This window comes from Taudactylus pleione, unplaced genomic scaffold (assembly GCF_031769625.1).
Source record: "Taudactylus pleione unplaced genomic scaffold, aTauple2 ptg000037l, whole genome shotgun sequence".
In the NCBI taxonomy this organism is placed as follows: Eukaryota; Metazoa; Chordata; class Amphibia; order Anura; family Myobatrachidae; genus Taudactylus; species Taudactylus pleione.
The window spans coordinates 9,806,643-9,827,175 of NW_028284439.1; the positions used below are offsets into that span (position 1 = coordinate 9,806,643).

Genomic DNA, 20,533 nt, shown 5'->3' on the forward strand with positions numbered 1-20,533 from the left:
TTAGTTTTTCTTTTATGCTGTGGGGCTTGGTTAATAGGTGATTCCCGACTGAGGAATATAGAGGGGAAGGAGTTGGGGCTTAGCATCAGTGTTTTTTTTTATGGTGCCTAAACTGCTGGCCTAACCTCTATACCACATAGGTGAGGGTGATTCAAAGGTGGATGCAGTTGTCTTTATGGTTAAGCCGTGGCCAATGGCGTATTACTGAAACGCTTACAGGCTGCACCGAGAATCTGCCAATGTGCTATAAACACGTACTTTCGGCTCACATTCATCCACACTATCGGACATCGTACCTGCCTATGACAGGCGCAGAATGTCCGAGTGACCATAGCCGCTGGTGTCAATACAACAATTTCTTTGGACGCAGTCACGGACAGGTTCATGACTTGGTTCTGACTGTTAGCCACCCTCACACCCCTTGCCCCCCAGATCAAAATTACGTGGATCTCTATGCTATTTCACTTAGTCTTTTAGCGGTAAACATCGGGACGCATGTGCAGTTCGTCTCGGACACATGCACATTGCTTTCCCCCAGTGTTCCTAGGTGGTTTCAGAGAAAAGTACACATCCTGTTTTCTTCTTCCTGATGAGGGTCTTGCCCCATATTTTTTGCCTGCCTGTCCTAAATATTTTCTTTCCTTTCGGTTTCTCTTTTTACACTTGATGCAAGCCAACTTAGAGCAACCTGCTGACTTGTTTGATTATTCCTAGTGTAAAACAATACCCAATCACAACCAAGTCTTTTATATTAATTAATTTTAAACTTTATATGTTTCCACATAGGTTTCTCTCCAAAGCATTGTTAACACATAGTATTCAGCTGGAATTAAGACTGTAGCTGTTCTGCCTTCAGTGGTTGAATTTAAATTAAACCATGTTATTAGGCATAAGTACATAGATGGACAGTATATGCTAACCAAATGTTCTCACTTTTCCTTCTGCTTGTCTTAAAGGAAGGGCTACGACCTGGAGATACTACTAGCACATTCTGTGGAACACCAAATTACATCGCTCCTGAAATCTTGCGAGGCGAAGATTATGGTAATAATTTTTTTTTTTTTTTTCAAAATATTTTATTGGTAAACTGTATACATTAATAAAACAAATATAGTATACAATGTATCACAATCAAATATATAAACCGTTACATTCCATGTTTATCATGAAACATATATATATATATATATATACAAGTTATCAGAAACAAATGGATTGAGAGAACCGCACGTATCCCCAATAAACATTATGGGTCAGCCAAATTACTACTTTAGAATGGTGAGCCTCCTGTTGAAACAACTTCTAGGTTGTACCAAGTTGTTAGCCTCACCGCTTGGCGTAAATTATCTTTTGTCTCAGAAGGTAACGCACAAACATATGGTAACCATGTCTCGAAAAACTTTTTGACCTTTTTTTCCTTGTTAATTGACATTTCAAGCCAATCCATGTGGAACAAATAGGAAATACAAGGTATTAACAAAGGTAATGTCAAGGTATCTGTGGATATCCACTGAGACAGGATGGTCTTCTTTCCTGCTGCTGCAATTTTAGCTAACAAAATTCGTTGACCCAGTGGTGGTTTAGGTAAATTTTGATCAAGGTATATGTCCCATAGGGCCCATTCGGGAGAGATATTAATAGTTATACCTAAAACATCTTTAATATAAGTTTGAATTATAAGCCAAAATGTTTTAACTTCAGGACAATTCCACATACAGTGATAAAGATCTGCTTCTAAAGCTTGACATTTGAAACATTTAGAATTATTGGAGGCCCCCATCAAAAAACGCAACTTGGGTGTGTAGTAAGCACGATGTAGCAGTTTATAATGCATTTCTGTGTAAGAAGCGGAAATAAGTATTTTATTTAGACGAATAAAAGCTTGAAGAACATCTTTAAGTGGAATGTCAGGAAAATCAATCTTCCATTTAACAATACCAGACTGTCATTTTTCCAAATCTATAGATCGTTTAATTTGAGAATACAAATATGAGGTAGAGCAACTTCTTCCTGAGCAACTACTCAACACTCTTAATGTATGTGTCTTGTCAGAATCTGTTAGTGTGGAGAGAGTGTTAGTCACATAACTTCTAAGTTGGTAATATGTAAATAAAGGAATAGTTATCTGAGGAAATATTTCTTGTAATTCTTCATATGTAAGAATTTTAAGTGTCTGTCCATCCAAAACTTGATAAACCAGTCTCGGACCCCCTGAACCCCAAAAACGCACTAAAGTATGATGTAAAGCAGAGAATCCTTGAGACCTTGTATTATGATATATGGGTAAAAAAATAGTGTTATATGTTGAAATACCCATCTTGTGTCTAGATTGACGCCAGGCTGTGCACGTAGTGGTTAACAACAAATTATTAGTAACCGAGAGAGTAAAATCTGTGGGTCTCATATGTAATAGGCTAGAGAGTGTAATGTCAGGACAAAAGGCTTGTTCCAAGCCAGTATTAGCGAACTCTTCAGAATTCTGTAACCAATCAACTGCATAATGATAGTTTGCAGCTAGAGTATAGCTCTTTATACAGGGAAGGTTAATACCTCCCAATTGTGTGGATTGACTTAATTTGAATAAAGATATTCTTGGTTTCTTATCCGCCCAAATAAACTTGCTCATAGCTTTATTCAATAACTTTACATCTGAATCTTTTAAAAGTAAGGGTAACATTTGTATTGGGTATAGCAACCTAGGAAAAAGAGATCATTTTTATCAAGTGGCATCTACCTATGTAAGACAGTGGCAAATGTTTCCAGGCCTGAAAGTCAGCAATAATACGAGATATTATAGCAGGAAAATTGGCCATGTAGAGATCAGAGGGATTGACAGGTATATGTAAACCTAAATAAGTCAAAGAGGTATTCGCCCATCTGAAAGGAAAAGAACCATTCCAGGCAGCCTGGGCACCATCGTGTAAGGCTAAAGCTTCTGTCTTAGACTTATTTATCACAAATCCTAATATAATTTCGAAATCATGTAGAAGTTGCATAAAACCTGGGAAAGCAGCTTGTGGATTAGCAAAATATAATAGCAAGTCATCAGCGTATGCTGACACTTTTAATATTTGACTTCAAATTCGAATCCCTTTCCATTCAGTATGCAAATAAAAATGTCGGATAAGGGGATCCAACGCTAAATTAAAAAGTAGGGGAGATGTATGGAGTAACTTGGGAGTAACTTGGGTAAAAGCATCTGTAATCTTTGTGCCATAATGGAGGATAATAACTTTAAAACCTGATTTAATAAAGATATTGGACGGTAAGACTGTACTAATGTTGGATCTTTACCCGGCTTCGGTAACATTATTATACGGGCTTCATTAAAAGAAAATGGAGCTGCTGTGCCAGAGAGAATAGAATTAAACAATTTTAATAAATGAGGAGTAAGAGATGGAGATAATAATTTATAATATTCTGCACTAAGCCCATCAGGGCCCGGAGCTTTACCAATTGCTGAATGTCCAATAGCCGCCAAGATTTCTTGCTCAGAAAATAAATCAGTCAGTATCTCCTGTTCCTCCTCAGTTAATATAGGGGAACCTGCCGACTTTAAAAATTCCATACCTAAAATTTGGTTATCTGGTGGTGCAGTGTATATATTTCTAAAGTATTCCAAAAAGGAATTTGTTATATCAGAAGTGGAGGTAAGAACATGAGATTCCGAGACAATTTTTGAAATGTTAACCTGAGGACGCTGATTTCTAACCACATTGGCCAACATGGTAATAATTTATAATGCATCAGGTCACACTCATATATTTTTGGAGGATAGTAAATATCTGTGTGGAATACACTGTGTGATTATAGCTCCTTGTCTCACATGAGCTATATGTGTGAATTTCTCATTTCTATGTTATCATTTTGCTTTTTTTTTTTTTTTTTTCACTTAATTATCCCACTAGAGTTGAAAGTTCCTGCTAATGCGCCATTGATATGGGAATTATTTATTTAGTTTTAATTGAGCACGGGCTGCAATGATTTACATGTCTAAAGTGCTTTTTCTTTGTTTTTGTTTCTCTGTATCTGTAAATTCAATTTTAACAGAAAGACAAAATTCTAAAACCACTGAACAATGTTTATTAGCTTCAAGGACTATTTAACCTTCAAAGCAATAAGTATTGTTATGCGAGCTTTGAATGCTACCAAAACTATAAAACAGGCTGTGCATGTTACATTTGCTGCACCAAGTGTTTCCATGTACACATTTTGCATTCAGTAGCTGCAATTGCACATAACTCTGGGCGTGGGCAAAAGCTGGACACATAATAAATGCATTGAAAAAGCCGGAAACATAGTAAATGCATTGAAAAAGTCGGAAACCATAGTAAAGATATTGAAAAAGCCGGAAAGTGCCAGGGTTGCATAAAATTGGATTTTTTTTTAAAAAAAATCAAAAACAAATTTATTTGATTTAAATCAGATTTTTTGGAATTAAATAGGATTTTGTATTAAGTTTTATTAAGTAAACATTTAAAATGTTTAAACGTTTATTTAAAAAAAAAATTGAATAAAAAATCCTATTTAAATCAAATAAATACGTTTTTGATATATATTTTTTTTTAATCCAGTTTTTATAATATGTATTGAAAAGTGTATATTATCCATGTCAATGTCCTGCATTGTATTGTATTGTACTGTAAAGGCGCATATCCACTACACGATATAAATGGACGATTGAACGATAACGACATCATTATCGTTCAATCAATTGTGTAGTGAATATGCTGGCAACGATATTGTCAGGTTGTGCATGTTCGGGGATGAGGGAGGGTGTCTGCACTGAACGACATATCGTTCAGTGTGGGCACAATATCCTCTGCACAGTATAATGAACGATAACGATGTCATTATCGTTCAGTCGTTCATTAGTCGTGTAGTGGAAATGCGCCTTAAGTCACTGGTCACCTATTTGTTTATGTACTTTGTAAGACGCTGCAGAACACTTGTGGCGCCATATAAATAATTGATGATAATAAAAACAGCCAGAAACCATATTAAATGTATTGAAAAAGACGGAAACCATAGTAAATGCATTCAAAACACTTGAAACCATACTGAATGCATTGAAAAAATCCAGAAATCATACTAAATGCATAGAAAAAGCTGGATATCATAGTAAATTTATTGGAAAAGCCGTACACCATAGTAAATGTATTGAAAAAGCCAGAAACAACAGTAAATGGATAGAAAAAGCCAGAAACCATAGTAAAGGCTTCAATAAGTTTACTATTGTTTCTGGCTTATGGTTTCTGTTTTACAATGGACTCCAGCCTTTTCAATACATTTACTATGATTTCCAGCTTTTTCAATGCATTTAATATGATTTTGGCTTTTTCAATACACTTTACACGGTTTCCAGCTTTTTCAATGCATTTACTATGTTTCTGGCGTTTACCCTCTTCCCATAACTCTAAAGAAACCCCGCTGTTTATTATTTCTATGTTTCCTAAAAGTGGAAAAGTTAGTATACAGCACTGGGCACTTGCACATCATCTCTGCCTTATTACATTGTTCCCAAATGCGCCCAAACTTCTGTTGTATTGAGAAGCTGTAGATACTATACTGTTCTGATGCTTTATTTTCTGCACTGTTCCCTGTGACTGTAGCTCTCCAGCTAATGTGGAACTAGAAGGCTTACAGGGCATGCTGGAATTTATGGAGTCAAATTGCTAACCTACTATTGCTGATACTTCTATATTAATTCCATATTTTCTATGTATTACTATGTAGATTGTTTAGATTATATGGAATACTTCTCATCTCAAACAGAGAGGTAAATAAGTATATCTGATCTTCTCTTTCTGTATTTAAAGGTTTCAGCGTGGACTGGTGGGCGCTAGGTGTCTTGATGTTTGAGATGATGGCTGGGCGGTCACCATTTGATATTGTCGGAAGTTCAGACAATCCAGACCAAAACACAGAGGATTTCCTTTTTCAAGGTACAAGCCTTAAATTATTTATGTTTATTTAATTTTTCTTATTTAAATTTTTTTCTAAACTGTTTTTTGAGTGTTCTCAAGTTACAGAAATAAAAGTCTATATTTGTGAACAGATTTACAAAAAAGTACAATTTTGTTACGACAGTTAAAACAAGAATACAGAATAGTGAATTTGGTACAGTAATAGATAATTGGCAATAGATATAATGCTAACAGCAGTCGGTGGTTAGCATTACCATGGGAGAATGTCTGTGGTCTGGGTCCTCTACAGACATGTCTCCTATTCAGCGGCAGCGGTGGGTACTGTGTGTAAGGTTCCATTTGGCTCAGCAGCTGTTACATTGGCGCAGCAGCTGCTGTGTAAAAAGTAGGGAAAAACACTTGGGGCAGTCTCTCAGGTCAGTCAGTCAGGGAAGGAATGAGTAGGCATCATGGAAGTACACTCTATCCTCCAGACACTGAGGACACTGAAAAGTGTTACATTAGGCTGGAATGAGAAGATACAGAAAAGTGTTCCATTAGTAAGTAGCAGTTTTACTAAAACCAGGGGCGTTTTAAGAAAGGAGGGGGCCCGTGTGCAGACTCAGTGTGGGCTCCCTCCTCTCTCTAGCGGTGACAAATAGCTAATTGCTGACAAACAGGAGAAGGAGCAGTGGGAGGGACAATCAGGGCTTCTTTAGCGCCTGTGGCGCAGATGCCGGAGGCCGCGGAAGGGGTGATGGAACCATCAGAGGAAGATTTATGGGTATCATAAGAAATGGGTTACCGGAGAGGATTAAGGTAGAAGCTAGTGGAGAATGGCTCGGTTAGAATGGGATGATTGGGAAGGGAAGGTGTAGACAAAACAGTGTTCTCTTACTGGAATCTCTAATATAAATCTTCCAATATGTCCTCAAAATATAATACAAGGATTAACAAAACTGCCACAGACAGGTGTACACACAAGTAACCACATGCCTGCACAGACAGGGACATAGGTATGCCCATACCCTCACGGACAGTGGCACATTTACGTCCATGCCCGTACAGACAAGGGCACACACAGGTAAGCACATGCCAGCACAGTCAGGGGCACAGGTAAGCCCATGTCTGTACAGAAAGGGGCACAAATAAGCCCATGCCCATCCAATGGGCACAGGTAAGCCCATGCAGACAGGGGTTCAGGTAACCCATGCCTGCACTTACACAAGTACAATGTACAGGTAAACACAACACACAACTATACAGGGAACCGATATCTCCAACAACACATCCCCCTCCCCATTCTATAGTCTAAAGCTGGGTACACACGGTAAGATCTGCGCAACCAACGATATCGCTGAACAATTTCCCTTGAACTTTTCTGTAGTGAAGGACATACAATATTGGGTGTGCACACTGAAAGATATCTGACAGATATCTTTCAGTGAAGTCATCCTGCCACATCTCTTTACATGCAAATCGTGATGATATCGTCCAAGGTAGCCTGCATGTACGGACGACCATAGATATCGTTATTGTCCATGCAAGAACTCGTATCGTTGGTCGTTCACTGCATAAAAATGAATGATGTTAATGATTTATCATTGAACGATATCGTTATCATTCATAAAAATTGTACCGTGTGTACGCCCCATAAGAATCAAGGTAATAAGGGATATGAATGGTGACTGCTCTTCCTCTGTATAATAAAGCCAACCAGCAGAAAGTTTGTGTTATAATATATAACATTCTATAAATGCTTCCAATATCTGTTATGCTGGGTTTGCTGTGTGCATGGAATGACTGCTCCAGCCAGATGAGACAGTTTATGGACTGAGGGCTTCATTCAGAGGCGGCCGTACGGTCTACGACCGCACAGCCGCCTCGATGTTTGTCCAGTGCGCATGCGCACAAGGGAGCCGGCTCCTTCGTGCGCATGCGTGAGACCCGCTACGACCGACAGCGCCGGTCGTAGCGGGTCTCTTTCCAAAGGGGGCGAGCTGTTGATGTTGATTGACAGCTCGCCCCATTTGGAAGGCGTGCCGGGGGGGTGGCAGCCCAAACGGAGGCGTTCCCACCTGTCTCTGACAGAGCCAGAAGCTCTCCGGGGCTTACGACAAGTGAGACCCTACCCTAGGGTCTCGTTGTAAGCCCCGATGGTCGCGATGGTCTATGACCATCGCTACCATCGCCCTAGCGGTCGTTAGAGCTGTGGGTGTAAACCCACAGCCTAACGACTGAAACAGAGGCGAGCGGTCAGGATGCAAGCGGCCGCCCAGTTTCTGAGCGACCGCTTGCATCCTCCGACCGCCTCTGAATGAGGGCCTGAGTGCTGTCACGGCACACACACATGTAGTCTCTGCAAACACGCATGTAACCTCAGCGCTGATGTATGCACACACCATGCAGTCTCCGCACACAGGCACACACCATGCAGTCTCCGCACACAGGCACAAACCATGCGGTCTCAGCACACAGGCACACACCATGCGGTCTCAGCACACAGGCACACACCATGCGGTCTCAGCACACAGGCACACACCATGCAGTCTCCGCACACAGGCACACACCATGCAGTCTCAGCACACACAGTAATGTTTTAGTCAGGGGAATATCTATAATGGGTGCAGGGTGTGCGGTGCACACGGGCCCCTGAGTCCAGGGGGGCACACACCGCACACCCATAAACTCTTTATATTTACCCAGGCTCGGACTGGGTCCGACTGGCCCGCTGATTTAAAGTCACGACCACGATCGTGGGTGGGGCCTAGCCTATGTCTCTGATGGCGCCGTTGATATAGTAGTAGTCTGCACTCGGCACTGAGCTGGAGTGCTTTTCCAAAGGACGCTCCGCAGGGGCTGCTGGGAATGTAGTCCCTTCCACCTCTGTGACCAGTGGTCACAGAGGTGGAAGGAACTGCATTTAACTTCAGCTGTGTGTATGTGCTGAGACTGCATAGTCTCAGCACATACACACAGCAGAAGTTAGCAGCAGGGGTAGACAGCAGCGCTTTTGGGATCACAGTGCCGCCCTCACTAGGCAATTACTGTAGTCCGCTCCTACCATTAGCCCTTTCCTGGTCTTTGCTTGCAGGAGGGGAGAGAGGTGGCCAGATGGGAACCTGCTGCAGAGAGAGTACCTTTGCATCAGCCATAGGATGTTCTGCAGGGGCTGCTAGGAAATGCAGTTCCTTCCACCTCTGTGACCACTGGTCACAGAGGTGGAAGGGACTACATTTCCCAGCAGCCCCTGCGGAGCGTCCTTTGGAAAAGCACTCCAGCTCAGTGCCGAGTGCAGACTACTACTATATCAACGGCGCCATCAGAGACATAGGCTAGGCCCCACCCACGATCGTGGTCGTGACTTTAAATCAGCGGGCCAGTCGGACCCAGTCCGAGCCTGGGTAAATATAAAGAGTTTATGGGTGTGCGGTGTGTGCCCCCCTGGACTCAGGGGCCCGTGTGCACCGCACACCCTGCACCCATTATAGATATTCCCCTGACTAAAACATTACATTAATAAGAAGTAGCAGTTTAAGAGGGAATTCAACTGGCCATGATGATTTTTCGTGCAGTAAAAACGGGACTTTACCGCAATTTTTTTTTGCAGACAATTCAATTACCCTCCGTGTTTAACGCACGAAAAATGTCCAGTTTTCGGGCGAAAACACATAGGATCCGGGAAGTTCCCGGATTCATGTATTTTCGTGATCACTAAAAGAACGGCATTTAACGGGGGTTTTGTTTCACCTGCCTCCTGGCAGAAAAATCCTTGATGTTGCCAGCTTCCTGTAGGCAGCCCAGCATACGCTGCTGTGTACTGGGCTGCAGTGGGCCAAGGGAGAATGCTGCCACTCTGCTGAGGCGGGAGGGGTGCACACTGTTCGCGGATACCCCGGATCTACCATTGGCTGAAGTGGTCACAGAGATCCCCTCTTCACTGCTGCCATTGTTGTTGGGTTTTTGTTTTTTAAGGGGGGGCATGGCTATGCCTCCCACAGTTAGACCCCTCCCTCCCCGATAAGGTCCGAGTTTTTGGGGCTAATTGAATTAGCCCAGCGAATCAATTAGCTAATTATTCCCCCTTATGTGTTATATTAGTTTACTAACTATTCTGAAGCAGTTTAGTTATGCTAATCCAGGGGCCCCCATGTTTTGAACTTGAACCCATTTTTAATCTGTAACAAGTATATTCACCGTAGAAGTTCATTGAGAAAATAAAAATTACATTTGCTCTTATAGAAGTTATATTATGCAGTCACTATAGTGAAATGTGGCACATTAATTGTCTGCGTGTTATATTTTGTTCATTATTTGTTTACTTTATTTTACACTTATTTTTAGTCATACTGGAAAAACAAATTCGTATACCCAGATCATTGTCTGTAAAAGCAGCAAGTGTGCTTAAGAGCTTTCTCAACAAGGTGAGTCCTATCAGCATGGGGAGATTTTTTCATTGATTTTTTTTTTTTTTTGTGGCTTTTTTCATAAACTTTTTGTTTTAGGTCATTCATGCTGTCATAGTTTTACATGGGTATTTAGGCTCATTATTGTGCTGAATTACAGGTCCCTGACACTTTCATGTAGAATTTGCTGTACAACTCAGACTTTTTCTGTTCTTTTTTTATTAGTGACAGAACTATTTGGGCCTTAGGCTGCTAAAAACACTCAAATCATAGTTTTATTTCTCCAAACACAACATTTATGATTTATGCCCGGAAATTCCGTTATCATTTAAATGTCATTTATCCACAGAACCTTCTCCCAGTATTGTCCTGGATCATGGTATTTAGCAAACCTTCATATCATCCTGTGCACACTGTGCTGACACACAGGAGCAATGTTGTTTCGATTTGGCCAAATTGGAACAACAAATCGTGCATAACGTGCAGTGTGTATGCACGATATATGTGCTTCCACAGTCGCATGCAACGTCAGTTTTGACGTGCTGCACATCAAACCTGATGATGCGGCGCCATGCATGTTAATGAAGGACGGAACCAATGATTGGTGCAGTGTGCACTGGCAATCATGCAATGTCCAGGGTGTCCCTGGACATCGACACAATTGCCAGTCGCACAAGCCATCACCCTGAGGTTCTTTCTTTCCTCCCTGTGATGTTGTCTGAGGAGGCATGCCTGACATTGAAGTAATTGAGGCTGATGTCTGTAGCTATGGTTGTGTAACCCTTTCAGCTGTCATGAATTTGAAAAACTTTTTCTAACATCTTTAGAAAGCTTGTTTTGATCAAGGTGCGATTCCTTTCTGTCCAGCAATTTACCATTTCATTATTTGGAAAACTGACTCAAATGATCTCTGATCATATACATCTGATTTTCATATATTGTCCCCTCCTTTTCCAAAAATGTTTGACAAGTGTGTTAAAGAGATGAAGGCATTTATTTATTTTTTCATCAAATTGTATTTATTATTTAAAGAACAGATTATAATTATAAGACTACTTTTCAGTTTAGCGCAGTGTAATTTTTCAATAGCTCATTTTATATGTGTTTCTGTATATGTGTGTGTGTATGTATGTGTGTGTGTGTGTGTGTGTGTGTGTATATATATATATATATATATATATATATAATATATTTTGTAACCTAGACATACACAGTTGACAGATGTTAACATACAAGTTCAGCTTCCTTTTTAGTGAATCGATTTCATCTATATTTCCAGTTAACTTTTTTGTTGCTTTAACCATCAGGAACCAAAGGATCGTCTGGGCTGCCATCCACAGACAGGATTTGCTGATATCCAGGGACATCAATTCTTTCGTAATGTTGACTGGGACCTAGTAAGTACACTGTTTGGAAGTTAAATTTATGTGTGCCTTTCTTATGGCACTGTGTATCTCTAGCTGCACACTTCTGTCTTGCTTATACCATTACATATACAGTGGTCAGAGCAGCAATTAACATGTCTGATCTCTGATGTTCACCACTAATAACAAATCAGGAATATTTGTAATGTATAGATCTTTAAATGGAAGTTCAGCAACAGACTTGCTGCATAAGGACATAACAACACACCTATCAGACCTTACCATGCTATTGTGCACTATTGTTTTTTTTTGTGGGGTTTTTTGTATTTGTCCCTTGAATTTGTTTCCAAACATTTACTGTCAATAACCCTCTGAGTAAGAGAATGGGGGCATTCAATGTTATTGTGATTGTCCTATAAAATAAAAATATAACAGCAATCCAGGCTATGAGATTGGTCATAACTTGCATAGAGAAATATTATAATGTTTTTTGCAGCATATTTATTCCCTTGTCCTAGGAAACAGTAAGCAAAGGACATCTGTGAGGTTGTAGAAATATGAGAGACTGTAATAGTGATACTAATACACTCCATTATCATATATCCACTGCCCAGTGTTTAATAAGCTTCTTTCAATTTCCATCAATAGTACCTTTAAGGTTGGGTAACTGTTGGCATGGATCATTCTGCTAAGGGGTGAAGAGCTTGTGTCTCCTCCCTGCTACAACCTCTCACCTTGGCTGGTTATGCCAGAACCGGAACTAGACATTTTAATGCCCCTGCCAGGAAGTGCATTGGCGCCCCCCTCATTTTTTAAATCACGAAAAAGGCGTGCGCCCCTAGGCTCTCCCCCACACTCTGTAGACACCCTCCTTAACTGTACCAGCCAAAATATTACAGTTGGAGGGTCTAATTCATGTCTAATGACTCCTACCCAATATTAGCTAATGACCCCCAATCCCTAAGGTAGACAACTGTCTAATGACCGCCCCCAGCCCAAATGCAGATCCCTGTTTAATTACTCCCACCTCAATGCAGACCCCTGTCTAATTACTTTTCCCACCCCAATGCAGGCCCTTGCCTAATTACCCCCTACTCTTAATGCAGACCCTTGTCTAATGACCACCCTCCCCTAATACAGAACAAAGTCTAATGAACCCCCACCTCTAATGCAGACCCCTACATTGGGGTTGGGAGTAATTAGACAGGGGTGGGTCTGCACATCTCTAATGTGCCTACTAATGTACCCATAATATTGTACGCCATGCACAAACTCCTCAACATTAATGGATTATATATATATATATATATATATATATATAATCCATTCCAAATGCACACTTTTATATTGGTGCAGTCATGGTCATAATGCAGAGTTTTTCTGCCCCCCTCCCCCCGGCAATTGTCATTCACTCATCTGCTGCCACCAACAGCTTAGTATCGGTGAAGCCTCTCTGCGGTGCGGTCCCATCCAACGGCACCTCACTCAGCACTGTGAGAACGTCCCTCCACACAAACGCACACAGCGCGGGAGTCGGAAGTCCAGAGAGGAGTGAAGGAACTGGGCGCACCGATAGCGCTACATACATCGCAGCGGGCACCCGGTACATAGAGATTGTGGTGTTGGCCGGTTCCGCCCCACAGGCTTCCTACGCTCTGTGCGACTACACCGGCTGCACCACCCTAGTTGAGGCCCTGGGTTATGCTTACTAGATGCTGCAAATTTGATATTTGGACTTGCAAGCTAATACAGTATTTGATACCCTTTTTATTTTAGATGGAGCAAAAGCAAGTGGTTCCTCCATTTAAGCCTAACATCTGTGGAGAATTTGGTTTGGACAATTTTGATGCACAGTTCACAAATGAGCCTGTTCAGCTCACACCTGATGATGAGTATGTTAACTGATCAAATTGTACTAGGAATAAAATATATATTATAGTGTATGACCTTTAAATGTCTTATTGCTGGTCTGCTAAGATACAATAGAATAGCCGTAGGTACGCATTCATCCAGTAGCAATATAATCTTGAACAAATAGTATAGTAGTTGCTTGGCAATAACTTACATGAAGCATGGTCATAGCACTGATTTATTGTTTACAAGAAGAGACCCTTTAAAATTATTAACACAATTCTGGGTATTTAGAATTTAATATCAAGATTCATTTGTAGGCTGCATCGGTTTATGCAAAATAGTGGTGTGAGAACCTAGTAAGGAAACATAATTGTCATGTGTCACTGGGAGGGGGGACAGTTCGATAGGAAAAAAGGAACGTCTGCAGTAATTCAACCTTTCAAGCAGCGTTTCAAACACGCACCAGGTAAAATGACAAAACCTGTATGCAACACTGAATTCAGCTGCTCAGTAATATAATATCTACAGACTTTCACCTGGGGCAAAGACGTAGCTTAGTATCAAAACCCTTTCCCCCCCAACACATACTCAAACCTACCCAAACACATACTGTATGTTCTTAAAGGGTATAAGAAAGGGAAACATCCCCAAATGCCTTCTGACCCCTCCACATGCCTATTAATGTCTCACAGATCTCCCCAAATATCAGTATGTTCACAAAAATCATTAGCACAGCTCTTACCTCACTATTGTGTACAGTATCCAAGTAATCAAGAGACTCCTCTTGTCTGTTTATGCTGCTACTGCATCCACAATTGCTGTGGTAGGAACTATTGAGCTGAGGGGTTGAAAAAAATAAAGTTAGAAATGACCATCATGCCGCTCACATTTACCCACATGGCCGTCAGACCTCTTCACATGTCTATCTGACTCCCTTCACAGGCCTTTCAGATCCCCCCATTCATGATCATAACTTCCATTATTCCGGATTGTTATAAGGGTTGCAGGGCTGGCAATGGCTATGGACTCTTTAGATCTATGAGCTCTGTAGAAGAGCAGACAACTTCTGGTGAGATCACTCTCATGATCTGCTGCTGATCTCCATGGTCAGAAAAGCATGTGATTTTCTCGTCCAATCACAGTTCAGCACATACTCCTCTGAACCTCATGCTGGGTACACACTGGCTGATTTGCCGTTTCGTAACGACAAAACACCTACATCCCTGTGTGTATGGGCGATTGCGTGCTCCCGCGGTCCCAAACGACTGTCGGTAGGTTTGATGTGCTGCACATCAAACCTAGCGATATTGCTAGCAACCTGTGGAAGTTAATGAAGGAAGGAACAATGATAGTTATGTCGTTCATTAACTTGTCCAGTGTGTACAAGCAATCACTGTTCAAGGCCATTCGTTCCGATGTTGAAACGAATTACAGTCACTCAAGTGTGTACCCAGCTTTTAGGCTTGAATTTCATGGGAGTGACTTAGCGTGTGTGAGGGCTTCATGGCCCTCCCCCTACAGATCTCTGTGTGTACCAGTTAATACAGAGGTACTGATACAACCCTCCCCCCCACACAGAAACACCACAGATGCCGGTGGTAGCTAGGGGGCACCTGTATTTCCCAGGTCAAGCTACTGTACACCTAGCATTGCCCTTAGTGACTAGTAAGATCAGAATAAAAATGATAGTATGGGAACAATGTTTTTATACAATGATTTACCTGTTGCAATATGTTCTTTGTAATTCTTAATTACATTAATGTTACTACTGCATTTTTCAAATGTTAACATCCACACCTGGGTAGCATGTGAAATTTCTCCTATAAAAATACATAATGTAATGATCTAACTAGACTGGATAAACACCCTTTACACCAGTAATTGGCACTGATAATAAAAGCTTGCATCTCCTTCCCATTTGATCTTGATAACAGGTCCCCCGTGTAGTATGATTGCAGTGTATTTTACACCCTGCATATACAGCTCCTTACTGATGTCTTCTCTTATTCTAACAGGGATGTGATGAGGAAGATTGACCAGTCTGAATTTGAGGGCTTTGAATACATCAATCCCCTCTTGATGTCTGCGGAGGAATGCGTATGATGAATAGGACAGCTTCTGCAGCACAAAGGCCACAGCTAGAACACAGCCTTAACATGCTACTAAACATTGAAAAACGTAATCGTCCTTGAGACGGTTTTGTTAATATAATCAATAGTGGAATATACCGACACATGGGGGAGTGCATTTCAATGTTAGCGGTCTTGAGCGCTGGATTTAAAAGGGCAATAGTAATACACACAGAACAAGTCTGAATTTTGTGTGTGTTTTACTAATGTCCTTTTAAATCTAGCCCTTAAGACCGCCAACTTTGAAATAGTCTGCTTTGAATGCCTCAATGTGCTGGTAAATTCCACTAATGATTATACTCTAAAACAGACTTATTAAGTATTCCATCTTATACAGCAATGACCATTCCTTTGTGGCGTTAAAATTTTGTTCTTGTATGAAGGGAAAGATCTCCTTGTGTACAGCTGCTTGATTGTGTAAGAGCCTATTAACATCTGACTGGTGTATCAGAGCCTCGTCTCGTTCTTTCCTCCAATGTGTCCGTTTATGATTCCTTACATACCATTAATGAGGACATTTCTGAATATTTTTTTACAGGCCCTGTCGCTGTTTTTCAATTGTAATTTTCAGTATCTGAAAGTAATAGTAATTTTCCTTCCACGTGTGAGAGAAATTATATGGTCATTAAACAGAGATTAAAGACATGACATGCCGAAAGGTCATAGTCTGATTACACATTATTTGCTACATTTTGGTACTTGGCTGCATCAATCCATTTTTGCTTTAAGCCAAACAAATCTGTTAGCGACATGGGAGGTGTTTAGAGCTGGTGACAAACCCTGTAGGGGAGTGACATATTCAAATGAAGACCACCAAAGTGACATCAGTTGTTATTAATGGTTCTCAGGAAGACCAGCTGTTCAAGGCAAATCTATGAAAGATGTCGTTCAATATTTATCTATGTTAGAGATCATTATGGGAATGAGAGACAGGACAGGAGAGAGATACTAACAGCCGCTAAAGGTTGTGCTTCAGACAAACAAGCATCTCTCTTGTGACTGATTACATGATTTCATGCAACTGTGGTGAATTCATAATGGGAACGCTGCAAGAACATTACGTTTAGTGTAAAAATATATTGGTGCCAAATTCATCATGTCTCTCAGAGCATTATATATAACACACATGTGCATTTATTGAAATTTATTCTTGGAAGTTCTAGTAGCTGTTTGCCTTCTTTTTCTTTTTTTTTCTTTTTAAGAATTGTGTAGGGCCCTAAAGATAAAGTTTACCTCCAATGTGTGCAACAATTAACATCAATACGTTGTCTGTCATTTTTTGTTTTTCAGTTGTCTGCTAAAGTGAAGTGTAAATATAGACTAGGTTAAGATCAAAAGCATGGTCATTATAGCTAACACTGGCTATGTATTGTACGTGATGGAGATGCTGGCTTTGTCAGTACTGTAGCTTTGCTTTGCTAGCACTGCGTGTTTGTCTTCTAGCCTGATTGATTTTGGGGGATCTACAGCCAGATTTTAATCTGTCAGATTTCCAGCAGATGTTAATAAGTTTCCTGAATAGTACAGCAGTTCCTAGACAAGTGCAGCATGCTGACTACATTAATGAAACATTCATAAACATACCTGGAACATGACAAGATTTCTAAATTTTAAACCTTTTGTTTGCTTGGTTACATCTGTGCCAAGTAGTAATAGTGATAGTATTGGGGTTCAAATACTTAAATCACCTGCCAAGTAAATTATATATTTTTTTAATACGATGTTCTTTAAAATATGAAGCACAGCGGCATGTGTAGCCATCTATCTTTATGAGAGGGTCCTTAGTTCTTGTTCTTGGATTTAATAACTGTGGTTACAATTAACACTCTTTAACTCCTTTTTTATTTTTTTGTACAGCAAGTAGATTTGCACTAGATGTATAATGAAATATTTGTTAGGAGATATTATAAGGAACATCATACATGTGGTTAGGTCATTGTTTAGTGTGTTTAAATACTGTAGCTGCAAAATGTTCATAACCAAAGCATTAAGAGGCTTATTTATCTATGACTTGTGCCGGAATCTCATAAATAATTTATTCTGTGTTTTGAGTCTCTAGTTCACCCAGGGTGTATGTATCAATGTGTGTGTGTGTGTATATATATATATATATATATATATATATATATATATATATATATATATATGTGCGTGAGTGAGAATATAGTATAGAGAAAGCTTGGGAGTTATGTGGTTAATGCCGCCCTCAGAGTTACAATAGCAAATGAGCTAATTTGCCCTGCTATGCTACTCAGACAGACATGCCTGGAATGCTATTAATGGAGATCATCGTGTGCTACCTGGCAGCAGAGGGATCTGTGTCTGACCTTTGCGAAACGTTTAGAATGGGTTGCAAAGACAACAAGTAATAGTTTTGGATGCATCGGACATACTGTATGCAGATTTTAAATTCTCTTATCTTGTGTTTGAGACTTTAAATCCTATCATTACATGACCATAATTACCAAAAGATTCCTGTATGTTTATGGACTGATGTTACTGATATGTTCTTCTTTTACATTTTTTTTTAATCCTTTTTTACATTTTGTGTCTACCGTGAACAGTTCCTTTTTATGTAGGATTGTGAGTTTGTATGCTTTTTATATTCATTTCATTGCACAAAACCTCTCCTTTTTCTACCGTAGTAAAATGTTTGTTTGTTTTGGGGGGAATGTTGTTTTTTTAAGTCCTAAACTTCACATCAGTTGAGAGAGTATTAATATGTTATTTGGCCTTAATTTGCCATGCAAACACAAAAATGTTATACTGCGGCTAGGTTGATGACCAATTTCTGCACATTAGCTTTTTTTTTTTTTTTTTTTAAAGGGAATATTTAATTTTATGTATAGACCACCCTTGAAAGCTTTAAGGCCTTAAACATGACACCACAGAACTCTTATGCCGTAACTATATATTTTACAGTTGTATTCAGTAGAAGACTGAATACAACTTCTGCATAATTTAGGTGTTGTGTTGTTTCATAAAACTTTTGTTGACATGTTGGTGTTTAGGCTGGGTAACTAAAATTTTCTCAATGTATTCAACTGAGAAGAGTAGACTCCTGGGTATAATAAACTAATGTAGAGCTTGTATAGTGCATTATTTTTTAGATGTTCTGCTATGTGCAGTCCGTTGTTATACACTGTAACTTTCCCTGCATATAGAGACAAAAACTCAATGTGATATGTAAAGTAACTGCAATTTTTGTTTTCTTTTAATAAAATGTTTATATTAACTCCTAAAGCTCTGCGGTCAGTAGTGTTTGTCGAGAACAGATAAACCTGTTTGATGCTAATAAAGGCAATGTGTCTTTCAATGTGGAATGGGATATGATTCTGCCTTTGTTTATATTACATAAAATGAAAAACAAAAAGTTGGGATGCTAATTACACTCTTAAGGCATCAATAGGTGATAAATACATAATTAATTGTATTTATCACAATGCAGCTATATACAGTGCATCCGGAAAGTATTCACAACATTTCACTTTTTCCACATTTGTTATATTACAGCCTTATTCCAAAATGGAATAAATTCATATTTGTCCTCAAAACTCTACACACTGTACTCCATAATGAGTTTTTTTTTTTTTAGCTTTTTGCAAATTTAATTAAAAAAAAAAAAAAAAAAAAACACTAAGAAATCACATGTACATAAGTATTCACAGCCTTTGCCATGAAGCTCAAAATTGAGCTCAGGTGCATCCTGTTTCCACTGATCATCCTTGAGATGTTCCTACAGCTTAATTGGAGTCCACCTGTGGTAAATTCAGTTGATTGGACATGATTTTGAAAGGCATACACCTGTCTATATAAGGTCCCACACTTAACAGTGCATGTCAGAGCACAAACCAAGCATGAAGTCCAAGGAATGATCTGTAGACATCCGAGACAGGATTGTCTCGAGGCACAAATCTTGGGGAGGGTACAGAAAAATATCTGCTGCTTTGAAGGTCCCAATGAGCACAGTGGCCTCCAGCATCGGTAAATGGAAGAAGTTCGAAACCACCAAGACTCTTCCTAGAGTTGGCCGGCCGTCTAAACTGAGGGATCATGGGAGAAGGACCCTAGTAAGGGAGGTGACCAAGAACCCGATGGTCGCTCTGTCAGAACTACAGCATTCCTCTGTAGAGAGAGGAGAACTTTCCAGAAGGACAACCATCTCTACAGCAATCCACCAATCAGGCCTGTATGGTAGAGTGGCCAGACGGAAGCCACTCCTTAGTAAAAAGCACATGGCAGCCAGCCCAAAGTTTACCAAAATGCACCTGAAGGACTCTTGGACCTTGAGAAACAAAATTCTCTGGTCTGATGAGACAAAGATTGAACTCTTTGGCGTGCATGCCAGGCGTTATGTTTGGAGAAAACTAGGCACCACTCATCACCAGGCCACTACAGTGAAGCATGGTGGTGGCAGCATCATGCTGCGGGGATGTTTTTCAGCGGCAGGAACTGGGAGACTAGTCAGGATAGAGGGAAAGATGAATGCAGCAATGTACAGAGACATCTTGGATGAAAACCTGCTCCAGAGCGCTCTTGACCTCAGACTGGGGCGACGGTTCATCTTTCAGCAGGACAACAACCCTAAGCACACAGCCAAGATATCAATGGAGTGGCTTCAGGACAACTTTTTAAAAAAAATGTTAATTAAATTTGAAAAAAATCTCAAAAAAACTTATTACACCTTGTCATTATGGGGGTATTGTGTGTAGAATTTTGAGGACAAAAATGAAGTTATTCCATTTTCTAATAAGGCTTTAACATAACAAAATGTGGAAAAAGTGAAGCGCTGTGAATACCAGGGCCGGACTAACGGGGGTGACGGATGGTCGTTCCTGGGCCCCCACACGTAAAGGGCCGGAAAAGACTGAACC

At 40.1% G+C, this 20,533-nt stretch overlaps 1 protein-coding gene across 1 annotated transcript in view; it reads left to right on the forward strand.

The window, feature by feature from the left end:
- Positions 1 to 18,902, forward strand: part of PRKCI (protein kinase C iota) — a 138,712-nt gene extending 119,810 nt beyond the window's left edge. Inside the window, exons 13-18 of the mRNA XM_088452387.1 lie at positions 957 to 1,044; positions 5,820 to 5,945; positions 10,251 to 10,330; positions 11,620 to 11,709; positions 13,453 to 13,568; positions 15,546 to 18,902. Of these exons, the coding sequence (XP_088308513.1) occupies positions 957 to 1,044; positions 5,820 to 5,945; positions 10,251 to 10,330; positions 11,620 to 11,709; positions 13,453 to 13,568; positions 15,546 to 15,633 (588 nt within the window). The 3' untranslated portion in view covers positions 15,634 to 18,902. The remainder of the gene's footprint in view (positions 1 to 956; positions 1,045 to 5,819; positions 5,946 to 10,250; positions 10,331 to 11,619; positions 11,710 to 13,452; positions 13,569 to 15,545) is intronic.
- Positions 18,903 to 20,533: the final 1,631 nt, after the last annotated feature.